This window comes from Daucus carota, chromosome 5 (genome assembly GCF_001625215.2).
Source record: "Daucus carota subsp. sativus chromosome 5, DH1 v3.0, whole genome shotgun sequence".
In the NCBI taxonomy this organism is placed as follows: domain Eukaryota; kingdom Viridiplantae; phylum Streptophyta; class Magnoliopsida; order Apiales; family Apiaceae; genus Daucus; species Daucus carota.
Window position 1 is genome coordinate 16,360,777 of NC_030385.2, and position 15,117 is coordinate 16,375,893.

The 15,117-nt window shown below is 37.5% G+C and overlaps 1 protein-coding gene across 1 annotated transcript; it reads right to left on the bottom strand.

Moving 5' to 3' along the window:
- Positions 1–1,392: 1,392 nt before the first annotated feature.
- LOC108204006 (uncharacterized) lies at positions 1,393–2,704 on the bottom strand. Its single transcript, XM_017373244.2, has 7 exons — positions 2,690–2,704; positions 2,426–2,605; positions 2,236–2,340; positions 2,070–2,148; positions 1,882–1,983; positions 1,707–1,797; positions 1,393–1,600 (listed from the first exon to the last, which is right to left on the bottom strand). Exons 2-6 carry the CDS (start codon positions 2,554–2,556, stop codon positions 1,711–1,713), a joined length of 504 nt encoding a protein of 167 aa, XP_017228733.2. The 5' UTR covers positions 2,557–2,605; positions 2,690–2,704; the 3' UTR covers positions 1,393–1,600; positions 1,707–1,710.
- Between the last annotated feature and the right edge of the window lie 12,413 nt (positions 2,705–15,117).

Genomic DNA, 15,117 nt, shown 5'->3' on the forward strand with positions numbered 1-15,117 from the left:
ATTTGGTTCTACTAATGATCTTTTGTGCGAGAGATTTGCTAAGTTAATGCAGAGCAAGTATGAGATGAGCATGATGGGAGAATTGTCTTTCTTCCTAGGACTTCAAGTTATTCAGAAGCCTGACGGTATTTTTATCTGCCAATCTAAATACATCAAGGATCTTCTGAAGAAATATGGAATGGAAGAAGCATCTCCTGCCAAAACCCCTATGCCAACTGCTGTCAAACTTGATCAGGACAAATCTGGTAAGTCAGTTGACATCACGAAGTATCGAGGTATGATTGGTTCTCTCTTATACTTAACTGCTAGTAGACCAGATATCATGTTCGCAACTTGTTTATGTGCTAGATTCCAGGCTGATCCTAAAGAGTCACATCTTATAGCTGTTAAGCGTATTTTTAGGTATCTCAAGGGAACCCCCAATCTAGGGATTTGGTACCCTAAAGATACAGGTTTTAATCTGATTGGCTATACAGATTCTGACTTTGCAGGATGTAAGATTGATAGGAAAAGTACTTCAGGAAGCTGTCAGTTTCTTGGACGAAGGTTGGTGTCATGGTATAGCAAGAAGCAACACTCCGTGTCTACACCCACAACGGAAGCTGAATACATAGCTGCTGGAAGTTGCTGTGCTCAAATCTTGTGGATGAGGAATCAACTACAAGATTATGGACTCATGTTGAATAAAATTCCGATTCTGTGTGATAACACGAGTGCCATTGCCATTGCACTACTACAAACTGGACTTTCAGCGTCGGTTAAATAACCCCTAAGGCGTCGGTTAAATGGCGAAGCAAATGTGGGAGACGCTATAGGTATAGGCTTATAGCGTCGGTTAAACTGGCGACGCAAATCATCTCTAGCGTCGGTTAAAGAGCAATGCAAAAGGGCCAGCAACCGACGCTTTTGGTCATATATTAGCATCGCTGCACAAGAACGCCGACGCTGAAAGTATTACATTAGCGTCGGCGGTCAACAACGCCGACGCTTAAAGTACTACAAAAGCGTCGGCGGCAACAACGCCGACGCTTAAAGTACTACAAAAAGCGTCGGTGGTCAACAACGCCGACGCGTAAAGTATTACAATTAGCGTCGGTGGTCAAAAACGCCGACGCCTAAAGTAATACAAAAGCGTCGGTGGTCAACGCGCTGACGCTTAAAGACCTCACCTCTTGCGTCGGTCATAAAACTGCCGATGCTGTAGATCCTGACCTCTTGCGTCGGTCATATAAAATGCCGACGCTTTTGCTTATATATATATTTTTTAATATTTCTTAAATATCTTTGTGACCTGTTCCATTATACTAAAACAACCAATATTATACCAATACAATACACCCAACAATTAAATCCCAAAACAACTTAAACAATTATATCAAGAATTAATTAGTTTACACTTGAAAGAAACATTACACATTAAATGCCACAAAAAAAACTTCATGATATCAGATTGTTACAAATGAATCCAAACACCCTATCTCTAGCAAGAAGTTCAAGATCTTCAAGGACCAGTGATTGTATATCACAGTACTGCAGCAGGCAAGAACTTAAATGCTTGAACTGTAAGGACTTCAAACGACAAGGCCGATGACAAGATTACCTACACATTCCCATCACTATTATACAATACACACCAATAAAATAATAAAACTATCTACCAAGTACTGAGAGCACAAAAAGGGGAGCAAAAAGTTTCAAAAAGTTACCTTATTACAGACATTCTAAAGAGAAAAATTTTGCCCACAATTCTCGAACCTCATTGATTTCCTTTCTTGTATAGTTTCTTGAACCAAGACCCTTAAGAATATAAAAGACAACATATAAAAATAATTATTTAGTTCGATAATAACTGTAAAACAATATTTTAGTTAAATCTCTTACCACTTTCCAGTTCATGTCGGGTTGTTTCTGAGAAAGCATGACTATATCATACATGTATCTCATAACAAAAAAACCAGAATCCATATCTCCTTGTTGCGGACACTACATAAAACCCAACAAGATGTATTAAATATAAGTAAATAAACGAGCAAAAAATTAATGCAAAATCATGTCAGTTATACGTATACCTTAACCTCGGTGTGATGCCAAAGAAATTCTTTTTTGTTATTCCTCTGTCCACCTTGAGATACGTATAATTTAAATGCCCTGTAAGATGCAAATGTCATAACATCTCTTGCGAAACTAGGATAGATACATTACACCACATGAAATTTGAATTCATATTTAACTTACATTCTTGCAGGTGTTTTTAACCGTGTTGTCCTATCTTTTTTCAATGGATCAAACACGTAGATAGCACTTTCATGGAGACAAAAAAGGAGCAACATCCAGTGGTCCCTACAGTAATAATGACATATTACTAATAGCAAAGATTATAATTTATAACAATACAATTATTAACAGAAACTTATTTTATTCTTACTCTTGGATGTACGGTGCCAAAATATAACGCTTATTTCTATTGGCAACCAAAAAATCTGACAAATAGTCTATTGCTTCATCTTGTCGTTGCTGGTGACATTTATGTGGCATGGCTAATCTGGATGGCAACATGAATGCAAATGTATCATCCTTCAACTGTTTACACAACGTGCTAACGTACCTGTAAAAATCACTCATCACAATAAACATGTGTATTTAACATGCTTTAAAGTAAATTAATTAGAAAAAAGAGACTTGGTCTTACTTCAGAAAAATTTCAATTATGAGATCAGTTGATATGCTATCAAGTTCTTAACTTGGTTATTTCAGAATGAGATCATGTGACATGACACCTACTTTGACATGCTTCAGCTAATGACCTAAAGCGCTACACAAGTGGGATAAAATAAAAGACAATTACAAACCAAAATCTCTTGTGCAAACAACATGGGACATGTCCAATTAGTATGAAGTCTTTCATCATCTTTCAACTAACTTAGCCCATGTTTGTGCACACAGTTGCCTTCTCCAATTATTCACTCACAACAACAATATACACAGAGGGAAGATTACAATAAGTATGCTGCTGTCCAAGTTATCCTGTCTAAGGTATGTCAGGATTTCGCGGTACTTAAATTCTAGACATTCTTGAAAGAATATAGCTTCTGCACTAAAGCAATATCAAGCCAAGGCATATTATTTTGCATGTGCTTGCAGAAAACTACAATCAACATTTATTTGTAAATCGGCCGAAATCAGCCCAGGAGGCTCTGGGTTAAAATAAACAAATATCATGGTATTATCAGCACCTAGATTTCACGACATAGGTATACATATAATAAACTACACCCCTGAAGTATCCTGGACTTCAGCAAAAGCATTAGTACACCTAAAACACTAAGATTTGACAGATTTTTGCAAGAAATGACTAATCTTATTATCATAAAGCAAACATAACATACAAGTCAGGTAGAATCCATGCCGACCTTACCTTACTGAGGCACAAAGTGTTTCCACAAAGACTTTGTGAATGAAAAGATAAATAAATAAAAGAATATATTTAACTTTAAAATAAATAAAAACTCGAGGAGCTGCAAGAAGTCATATAGTTACAAGTACGGCAGAAACAATTGAAAGAAGCTAATGGCGCAAAATATAAATCCTTAAAAACACTACGATATGTAACGCTAGACATATTATATAATAACACCATGACTAAACAAATTTGCAAACATCAAATTGACAGAGGCAATCACAATCATATGTTGAATATTGTAACTTGGGATCACTTGATTCATCAAACACTCACAATTTTGATAGCAGCAATAGCTACTGTACAGTCAAATCAAAAGTGCATCATCAACTACAGTACTCCCTCCGTCCCCTCCAATTCTTATCATTTAGAATGGAGTGTTCGGCACGCATTTTAAGGCTCGTATAAAATATAGTTACATAATTTATTTTTAAAATTTTCTTTTTCGGCATAAAAATATAATGTTTAAATTTTTATTCAAAAAAAGAAAATTATAAAAATAAGTTATAATACTATATTTTATATGAGTCTTAAAATGCGTGCCGAGCACCCCATTTCAAACGATAAGAATTGGAGGGGACGGAGGGAATACTAGTTTAAACCAACTCAAATTCACAGCATTGATGTTACAGAACTGAACATACTAGACCAAAAAACCAACAAAAAACTGAAAGAAGCTAATGGCGCAAAATACTAACAAAAAACTAATACTAAAAAACACTGCAATATGTAAAGCTAAACATTTTATATAATCACATCATGACTAAACAAAGCTACAAACATCAACTTGACATCAAATTAAGTACCCGGCAAGGACTTTGTACTCAATATTAAGTACCCACAACCAAAATTATGTACCCAATAACCAGCCCCCAACACCTAGCAAAATAACTCAAACACCCATCACCGAGCAATGAATCAAACACCTGGAATGCAGTAACAAAATTAAGTATATGGGTAGTAACAAACTTAAGTGCCCAGCAAAGGCTTTCTACTGAAAATTCAGTACCCAACAACCAGCCCAGCACCTAGCGAGAAATCATACACCCAAATAACTCGAAACGGAAAAGAAAGAGACCTCGATCCCTCGACAACTAGACAGGAAAAAGAGACGAGAATGGAAAAGTGAGAAGAGAATGGAGATGGGAGAAAGTGAGATTGACACCTGCAATGATTAATCGAACGAGACGGAAGAGAAGTCGAGAACGAAGTCCAGAGTCGTGTCCGGAGCCTTGGAAGCGCACAACTGCTTTTCGCGCACAACTTCTTTTCTTTTCCTTTTATGTTCTGGGTTATATTTTGATATTAACTGTACTAGCGGTTATATAATTTTAAGTTTATCATATATAATTTAAATTTTAACATCATTTTATTCGTGCTTTTATATTAATGAATTTAAATTTTTATTAAATTATATTAACAAATTGACATATTCACTTTAAAATTGAGCTTTTGCAATATTTTTTTATATTTTCTATTATAAGTTACGCATCTATTAATAATTATTATATAATAGTAATATATATTAATGATAGTAAATTTACTTTTTTATTTTTTAACTAATTAGAAATTATATTTAAAAGTATAATAGTGTAATTTTTATCTTGTAGTATATAAAACTGTTTAGAGATGTAAGACTATGAGGACTCTACGTGTAGCAGACTTTTAGTTATAAAGTGAATCACCAAACCAACATGACCAAACCAAAATTTTGTACGACTACAAAATATACCAATGTTGGCTTATTATAGTATAGTATATAATTTTAAATGTATCATATATAATTTAAATTTTAACATCATTTTATTCGTGTTTTTATATTAATGAATTTAAATTTTTATTAAATTATATTAACAAATTGGTTATATTCACTTTAAAATTGAGCTTTTGCAATATTTTTTTATATTTTCTATTATAAGTTACGCATTTATTAATAATTATTATATAATAGTAATATATATTAATGATAGTAAATTTACTTTTTTTATTTTTTAACTAATTATAAATTATATTTAAAAGTATAATAGTGTAATTTTTATCTTGTAGTATATAAAACTGTTTAGAGATGTAAGACTGTGAGAACTCTACGTGTGGCAGACTTTTAGTTATAAAGTGAATCAGCAAACCAACATGACCAAACCAAAATTTTGTACGACTACAAAATATACCCATGTGGCTGATTAGACTACAAAATATACCTATGTTAGCTTATTATAGTATAGTATAGATTTATATATTTTTTATTTACTTCACCTAAGGCGTCGGCGTTCCACAAAGACGACGCTGGCACTTTAGGCGTCGGCATTCTGAAGCACGACGCAAAAGCTCCAGTCCAACTGCACTTCTATAGCGTCGGCGTTTCAATACCCGACGCTATAACTACCCTAAGGCGTCGGCATTCTGAAGCCCGACGCATAAAATGGTTTAAGGCGTCGGTTAACTGTGAAACCGACGCAGAAAGTCCAGAGAAATTGTCAATATGCGTCGGTTAAATTATCACCCGACGCATAAAGATGTCTAAGGCATCGCCTCCCTGTAAAACCGACGCCTAAAGTGCGACGCATAAAATCATTTCTGTACTAGTGTTGCCAACAATCCTGTTCAACACTCCAGGACAAAGCATATTGATATCAGGTATCATTTCCTTCGCGAGCATGTCATGAATGGAACAGTAGAGTTACACTTCGTACCTACTGATCAACAAATTGCAGACATCTTCACTAAACCACTAGACGAATCCACTTTCTCTAGACTGGTTGGTGAACTTGGGATGTTAAATATGTCTAATTAATTAGACAAGAAATAACTGCAATTTGTTCGTAAGTTCACAAGTTTTAAAATATCCATATTTTCAGGACTTGTGAATTTACAAAGTGCATCCAGTATTCTACATAATTTTCTGATAATTAGTTTTAATTATTTGCCATGATTTATATGATCTGCATGATTCTATGTGATTATGTGATTAATTGCTAAGTGGTAGATATTTAGAATTAATTCTTTTGAATTATTTAAGTGCTTATATTCATTTAATGAATATTAGTGATTATTTAATTCATATTTTAATTATATTTGATTAATGGATTTGAAGCAATTCAAATTATTTTAAGTTTTCCATTAATTAGATCTTAATTAAAATACTTGCAGCATAATTACTTAAATTTGTCTAACTGAATCTTATTCGGTTAAATTTTATTTAAGTTGTTGTGATTTCAGTTTGATAATTTACAAAAGTGTTTTATATCGAAACAAATATGTCAAATTATCAAACTCAATTTGTTTTCGAGTCTATATTGAACTGTAGCGCAACCTTTGACTTAGTCAAAAGTTGCGCCACTGTTCATATAGCTTTGCCTGTATGAGAAATTCTCTAAAATTTCTCTAAGTCTAGTTGTAATGAGGGGGGCGCAACTTTTGACTCGGTCAAAAGTTGCGCCTATGCGCTGTAGGTATGTATATGTGTTTAAAGCTCTCAGAAATTATTCTAAGTGTGAGTTTGCGCCTCATACATTCATGTATGGAGGGTAATCTCGTCCTTTCTATACTTGCGCCAGGACTGTATCCCTGTATACAGCATGGAGGGCAGTTTTGTAAATTCAAAACTTGCGCCTCTCGTTTGCCTGTATACATATATACACTCCTTACTCGTTTTTTTTTTTTTTTTTTTTTCATCCGCTTATACACACAGGAGATACACACACACCTCCACTGCCATATTCAAATTCACGAGTTCGAGCTTTTCAAACTCACAAAACCCAGACCAAATCTTGTCCATTTTCTGTTACGAAACTAGTTTTAGAATCCTTGAGTCAAGAGCTTCCTTTTCATACCAGTTTTACAACGATCCGTGATCGTTTTTAGTAAGGGTTTTTCGAGACCATTCGACTTCTAGGCTAGTTTTGAACGTGAGTTTAGCATCGAAAATTTGCGAAACCGAACCTATAATTCTTAGAATTTCGAGAGGAACATCATACTTGAATTTCATCGAAATCTGAAATTCTTGAATTTAGGGTTTTACGGAGCATAATTAATTAATTATTTTCGTAACATAAGTTGGAATTTGTTCGTTATTTTTCGTGAAACGAAATTTATAATCATTTTTAATTCTAATTAAAAATGGCTGCAAATTTTGAGATTCCGAAAACAAATTTCACTATTGTTGAAAATAATAATTTAATTACGCAAGCGAATTATCGACGCTGGGTTCGATACATGTCAGAATTTTCTTTTGCTAGGTTTGCAATGACAGAATCTGTTAGTCTTAACAAATCTCTTCTACGAGAGTTTTTGTCTTCTCTTTCTGTTGTAAATGCAGGACAAGTACTTGGACTTACTTGCACAATTCAGGGACGTACACTTTCTATCACTGAGAATACCCTGAACACTGCACTCCAGCTACCTACAGAAAATTTTGAAGCTGTTCCTGACAGAGCTGAACGAGTTAATTTTTTCTATGCTATCCACTGTCAGAGGGAGCCAAATGGTGATCTTCCAGCGAAGATGTATGTCAAGCACCTGCCTAGGGAATGGAATTTCTTCTTTAATTCCATCTCCCATGTGTTTGCCCCTAAAACTGGAGGATTCCATGGGATTACCAACTTCAATCAGGAGATTGGGATTGCCATTGCTCAAAACTCAAGAATCAATCTGGGACATCTGATTATGGGAGCTTTTCAGGACTCTCTGAGGAAGAACAGACATGTACTTCTATATCCTCGTTTCTTCCAGATTGTGCTGGATCAGATGTTGACACCTGCTGAACGTGCTGTCTATCCAAATATAGACAATGTCATCTGTTCCCTCATGACTACAAGGGTGATATCAATGCTGGAGAATCATCAAGGATACACCAACAATGAACCAGTGGTGATCACTGAGGCCATGCAAGCTTTTCTGAATCAAAACTTGCCTCCACCACACATTCAAAATGTTGCTGATCCAGTGGTTCAGGAAGAGGAGGCCCCTGAAACACAAGCTGAAGAAGTCACTGAGTCATCTCATCAAGCTGATGTCCCTGAGACTCAAACTTCTCAAATGGAAGAGGAAGTGGTAGTGGAAGATGCACAGACATCCTCAGATGACAATGCTCACTCTGAAGGAGAGGATTCACTGCAAGACAACTCCACTGATTCTGAAGATGAAGTGAATACTCCTGTTCAAACCACTACAGCTGATGTGATGGTGGATGTTGATGAGCTTTTCTCTAACACTTACAATCCACTGCTACAGTCAGGTATCCATTCTGATTCTGACAACTTATCATTTAGTGCACCTGATTGGGTTCAGAATCTTTTGGATTCCAATCAGCTTTCACCTCCTATCACAAGTGCCAATGAATTTGAAATCCCCCAAATTCATAACCTAGGCACCACCTCACAAACACCTGAAGCAGAAACTACTCTACCCCTCAGCCAACCACTTATTATTTCTGAGAGAGAGGGAGAAAGTGCCTTAAGTGCACCACATAAGGAGGTTGTTTCTGAAACTGCAGCTCTGTCTCCTAGTCAGGAAAGGAGAATAGAACCTGAGACAACTGCAGATCTGTCTATTTCTTCACCACCTCAACCACATGATACTCCAATGCACAGTGAGGTTGCACACACAGTTGAAGAATTGACGGTTGCTAACACTTTGTCGTCCATGTCAGGGATAGACACTGTTGTTTCTGATCCTATTCAGGGTCAATTGCCTTCACAGGCTTCTGGGGGAAACTTGGATGAATTGCCACATTCTACATCCTTGTCTACCCCCCTGGGAGGAACATTCCCAGATCCTTCAAAGGACTCTTCACCTCTCGAAGGTGAACGGCAATCTGTTTCTGAGCCCTTCATATCAGGAAGTGTGCCAGTTACTGAGGACTTGTCACAAAGTCATTCGCCGTCAAAGGCAGTTGTGGGAAACCAGGGTGCTTCGCCTATTCAAGGATCACATCCTTCGAGCCCTGTGTCTACCCACCCTGAGATTCCAACTCAGGATCCATCTAAGGACTCACTACCTTCGAGTAGTTGGCAACTTGTTTCTTATGACTCAGATTCATCTGACGAGGAAACTGAGGACGAAGGCTCACGAACCTTCATTGCACCTTCTGTGACCTCTCTAGAAGGGGCTAAGAAGATTTCTTCTGCAGGTACATCTAAGGCTACTGGAACATCTTTGAGTGAGAGGGAAACACCAACAGAAATTGATATACAGAAACCCTCTAACCAACTGAGTGATCTAGTCTTGAGAGAAATGAGAGAAACACCTGCAGAACGTACTAGTGAGAACCCCTCAACCCAACCTGCACTTGAATCTGCTATTCCAACTGTATCTGTGACAGAATTTGAAGCTCTAAAGTTCAAAGTTCAACATCTAGAAGCTGAAAATCTTGTTCTACGGGAAGAGTTAGTAGAAATCAAATCAACAATGGAACAAAGGTTGGCTGCCCTGGAGGCTAAATTGCTGGCATCTCAACCTTCCAGAGAGGATTACTCAACTGAGGGGGAGAGAGCAGCAGAAAAAGCAAAGGGAAAGAGGGTGATAACAGGGGTGTCTGAAGAACTGATTGATTCTGCTCTTAGGCATCAATTCAGTTACAGTCATGATGAATACATCCCTGAGTTTGTGGATGACAGGGTGATTAGGATGGTTGGTGCTGAGAATGAAGATCTTGAAGAAGGAGAAATCCCAGACGCTGAAGTCTTTGCTGATGAACTTGCATATCACAATGACATCTTTCCTGCTGAAGAGTTTGAAATTGCAAATCCACAAGACATTGCTAATGTTGCTAGGGATTATGCTGAGCAAAAGAGAGCAAGGGAGAAGTTAGAAAACCAAAGACGGATTCGAAGGGAAAGGAGACTTGCCAACTTACATAAAGATGGAGCTGAATGGGATGCTGCTAGATCTGTGTTTGATTTTCCAGAGGTCACTCAAGAAAATGATGATGACGAAGTAAAAGATATCTTTGACTCCTTCAGGAACAACTACAAGGATTTACATGATTATCACGAGGTGTTAAATGATATCATTTCTACTGTGTCTGTTGCTGTTCTTCCCAGGAGAGGATGGATGGTGAACATATCATTTGAGCTACAGAGAGAAGGCCATGGACTCAAGCATGTGTCAAGTCAGTTTCTCAGAGATCTTTCTTTAACTGAGCTGTTTGTGGTAAGAAACAAGATCATCTCAACCGGCAGAAAGCATAATGAAATATTCAGAGATATGGTGGAAGGTTGGATATCTGATATTGGAGTTGAAATTCATGACAAGCCTTCAGTTATCAAGTATTTCAAGGATGGTATGATTCAGAGTATTGGACTCACTGATGAAGCATTATCAACATACAATCCTCGTATACTGAAATATCTGGAAGCTCAAGTCAAGGAGAAGTGCTCAAGGACTAGCAAGGGAAGACTAACTGTTGAATTGTTATATGCTTATCGTCTGAACTTTGCTGCTCTGAGAGACTTAGACTTATCAGCCATCAATCGTCAACCACCATATCCACTGCCTCCACTCAACCCTGAAATTCCTGAAAATCCAAATGCACCTGTGGTTACTTACAATCCTACATCTGTAATATTCAAGAAGAAGAAAGACTCTGAAGTCACTGCTATACCACTCACAGAGATTGGAAAACTCAATTCCAAAAGAATCACTCGTGCAGTTGCAGCTGTTAAGTGGTCAGTGGTAAAAGAAGACAAGAGTGTGCTCAAAGATTTGGTTGATCTTCTGGAGATAAGAAAAGCTGTAGAGACTGTCCACAACACTTCTAGAGTTCGTGCTCATCTATCAAGGATCATTATGAAAATTGAAGGAATGGAGATGAATGTCACTTTTAAGAAGTTAAAGAAGATGGTTCACCTGCAAACTTTAGAGAAGATGAAGAAAAATCTAGAGCAACCTCCACCTGAGAATACACTGGAGCAAGTGGCACTGAGTACTATTACAGCAAGGATTGAAGAGATTGAAAACAAGCTTACTCAGAAGAGAGTAGAGGAAGCTGCTAAGAGGAAAGCTGAGCAAAAGCTGCTGAATGCAAGAGCCAAAAAACCAAGGACAGATTAGTTCAGGCTAGAGGAACAAATGGCTACTTGTATTTACTTTTGAATTCTGGAAATTGTAAGATATAATCCAGACTGTACTTAGTATTATTTCCTGTTTAAATTAGTATGCTTTTTCATTGTGTCAGTTGAGTTATCCTCTTAAAGGATTTGCTTGTCGAACTCTAACAATCAAATAGGGGGAGATTGTAAAGCATAATGTAACATAAAGGTAATTACGATAACTCAACACATCAAAAGACAGGAAACAATACGTAAGTATTATACAGGAATCTACAGGTTGGAGATTCGATACGAACAGACAAAGACAATCAAGATATCTGAGACGAGCATCCGTCCACTGAAAGAAGTTCATTAATATGTTCAAGCCTCAGTGAAGAATAAAGTTCAATGTGTCTGCTGTCAAGATTGCCTGAAGATCAAGTATCAAAGACCAGAAGATCCCAGTATATTTAATTTGATTATTTATAATCAAATTTATCGAAGCAACATCTAACCCGGAAAGACTGATCAAGTATATTATCAAGCAAAGGATTCAAAGGATTATTTCAGTTCGAGTCATTCGTGAACCAGACCAGTGCACAGGACGTCAGGACGTACGAAAGTATTCAGTGGATTCGATCAACGAATTAATTGATCAAGTCAATCGAGCTGCTCCAAGATATCTCCAAAGAACTTATTAATATACATATGTATATATATATATTAATTGTGAATTACTTGAACATAAATAATTCAAGTAATTAATTAAACACAATTAATTCTATATATATATATATATATATATATATATATATTTAATAAGTAATGCAAATGGAAGACTAAGGCAAAATTCTCTAAGGCAATGGACTACACAAAGGATGGAGCGCAACCTTTGACCAAGTCAAAGGTTGCGACTTCAACAGTGTTCAACACGCATGAACAGGCAATGGGAATTCGTCTAAGTACCATAACATATACTACTGGAGGTGTAGAAGCGCGAACTTTGACTCCAGTCAAAGTTTGCACCATCCGTTCACAGTAAGGCTACCCAAGCGCAACTTCACTTAAAATCTCTAAGTTGTTTACACTGTGAAGACTACTCCAATAGAGAATGGAGCGCAACATTTGACCAAAAGTCAAATGTTGCGCCTCCTGCCAATACAGTCCCCTCACACACTTTTACTTAGTTTTATTCTAAGTAAAGGGAATGCAGTAATATGTAATTGGAGCGCAACTTTGTTATATATATATATACAAGTATATATATGTATCTAAAGTTGGCGCCACTTCCTGCATATTGTGGAGTTAGTTTTATTTTTATAAAACGAATCCGTCCAGGACGAACTCAAGTCGTCCAGGACGAACTCGTTAACCATGGTTAGATTTTGTAAAGCCTATAAATAGAGCTTTGTAGTTTCATTTGAAACTAACTACACACTTTGTAAGTGCACACACTATACACATTCTCGAGAGTTAAATTAGAAGATCGTATTTATCGAGAGTTTGTAATAGAGTGATTGTAGTCTCTGCAGCCGACACTTGTGTTGGAATTTGTAGCACCCGAGGATTATTTCTAATATAAGAATATTCCCCGACTTGCTGGAGTTATTTATTTACGATTGATTTAACATGGACTGAAACAAAGATTATCCGCAATTAAATTAAATCGAAGAAAATTGGTACGACGTATTCAACCCCCCCCCCCTTCTACGTCTGATTGGACCTAACAACATCTGCCACGTCTGCTGAAAGGGAATCTGAAACCTGAGTGGGATTTATTCTTCGACACCTTGGCTAAAGTCTTTTCTCCAACCACTCGAAGTAATTTCAATGTGATATCTTCTTTACTTCAAATTATTGGTTTCTGCATCGTTCATGATCGGAGGATCAACTTTGGGAAATTACTTCTTCAGTCAATCCTAAAGAAGTTGGGACCACTAAGTAGTAGGTCAATTGCTCACGGTTTCTAATGCTGTTTTTGAATGATAAGATGACAGACGCTGAAAAGAATTCCTATCTCGACTCTCCAATTGCTCCAACTCAGCATGTCTGTACGAAGCTAATGAAAGCCCTGTCAAACAAGAAGATGTATGAAACTCTTCCACTGATTGTGACTCCTTATCTGCACTCTCAGTTCAATGCTCAGCCACAGCCGCATCAATTTCAAGTGGCAAACATTCAACAACAACAACAACAACAAGAACAGCCTCAGCCACAACCACAACAGGAAGAAAAATCACAACCAACACAGCAACCACATCAACCTCAACCTCAACCAGAATACCACCAATCACCTCACCAATCACCATACCAATCACCTCACCAATCACCATACCAATCACCACACCAATCACCACATCACTCCCCTTTACAACAACAACAATCTAACCCTTCATTTGAAGACGAACCTCTCGAATACCATTTCTATGAAAATCAACCGTCTTCATCTGAACCTCTACAACAATCTCAACACTCCCACCATATACCACAAACACAATCAACCTCACACCCCTACCATCATATTCTGCTATCAACCCTGAGCTCCTAGCCTTCCAGGATGATCTCTAGGCAGCGCAGGTACTTTCTGACTTAGTAACTAATTTTAATGTTGATAACTTTGATTATAGTTGTAACCTTGATTTTGTGTGCCAGCTTTCAAGCAATGAACCTGAAAACACACAGGTTCATAACCTCGTTGATGAATTTGTTCAACAAACTCTCTCTTCTCCAAACACTACAAACATCACTACTACGGCACCTGTTCGTAAAGTAGCCAGAAAGCGGAGTGGGAGTAGTTTCTTGTCTGAACCCGCAGCTCTGTCTTCCGTTAAGAAGCCAAGGTTGGAAGCCCTGGAGACATCTGCAGCCTCATCCTTGCCTTCCCAAAAAGGCTTGGACTCTGATATGGCAATGTAGTCTCTGGACTCATTCTCCCGACAGAATGAAGCCATTGAAGTTGACCGTCCTGCCACGGTACCCTGTACAGAGTCAAGCACTGCGCTAGCACTCACGCTAGTGCAAGACCAAACACACTCACAGGTCACTATGTTTACTGAGAGCACAGATTTTCAAAATCAAATTATATTATATGAAATTTTTTCTGATAACTCTTATTTTAATGATCAGGAGCTACTTGGCTCTTATGTTTACTTGGCATCCGGAGGACAATTTGTTCCTCCACTACCTTTGAACCCATCTCAGGGGGCATTGGTAGTTTATGCAGGTACAGCTGGAGGAGTGAATCCTATGAGTGATGTGAGGCAAACACCGAGCGATACACATGCACGTGAGGCTAGTGAAACAGCTTTGAGTGTACATGAGGTGAGCGCACACACTGACCCGGCTCTATTTGAGGAACAAATTGCTAAGCTTAAGGCTGAACTTGCCCAGATGATTGCTGAAAATGAGAAGCTAAAGGGTGCACAACTGGTGACCCTTGAACAGAAAGCTGAGGAGAGGCCATCCAGCTCTTACAAGGATGAGCTTAAGGAAGAAATTCATGAGTTGGCTTTCCAGATGAAGTCTAATCATCAACTCTATATGGCAAAGTTTGAGGCCATTGACAGCAAACTGGATCAGCTACTAAGGAACTCTTTGTCTGATGATCAACTCTCCCGAGAGGATCCCTCAACT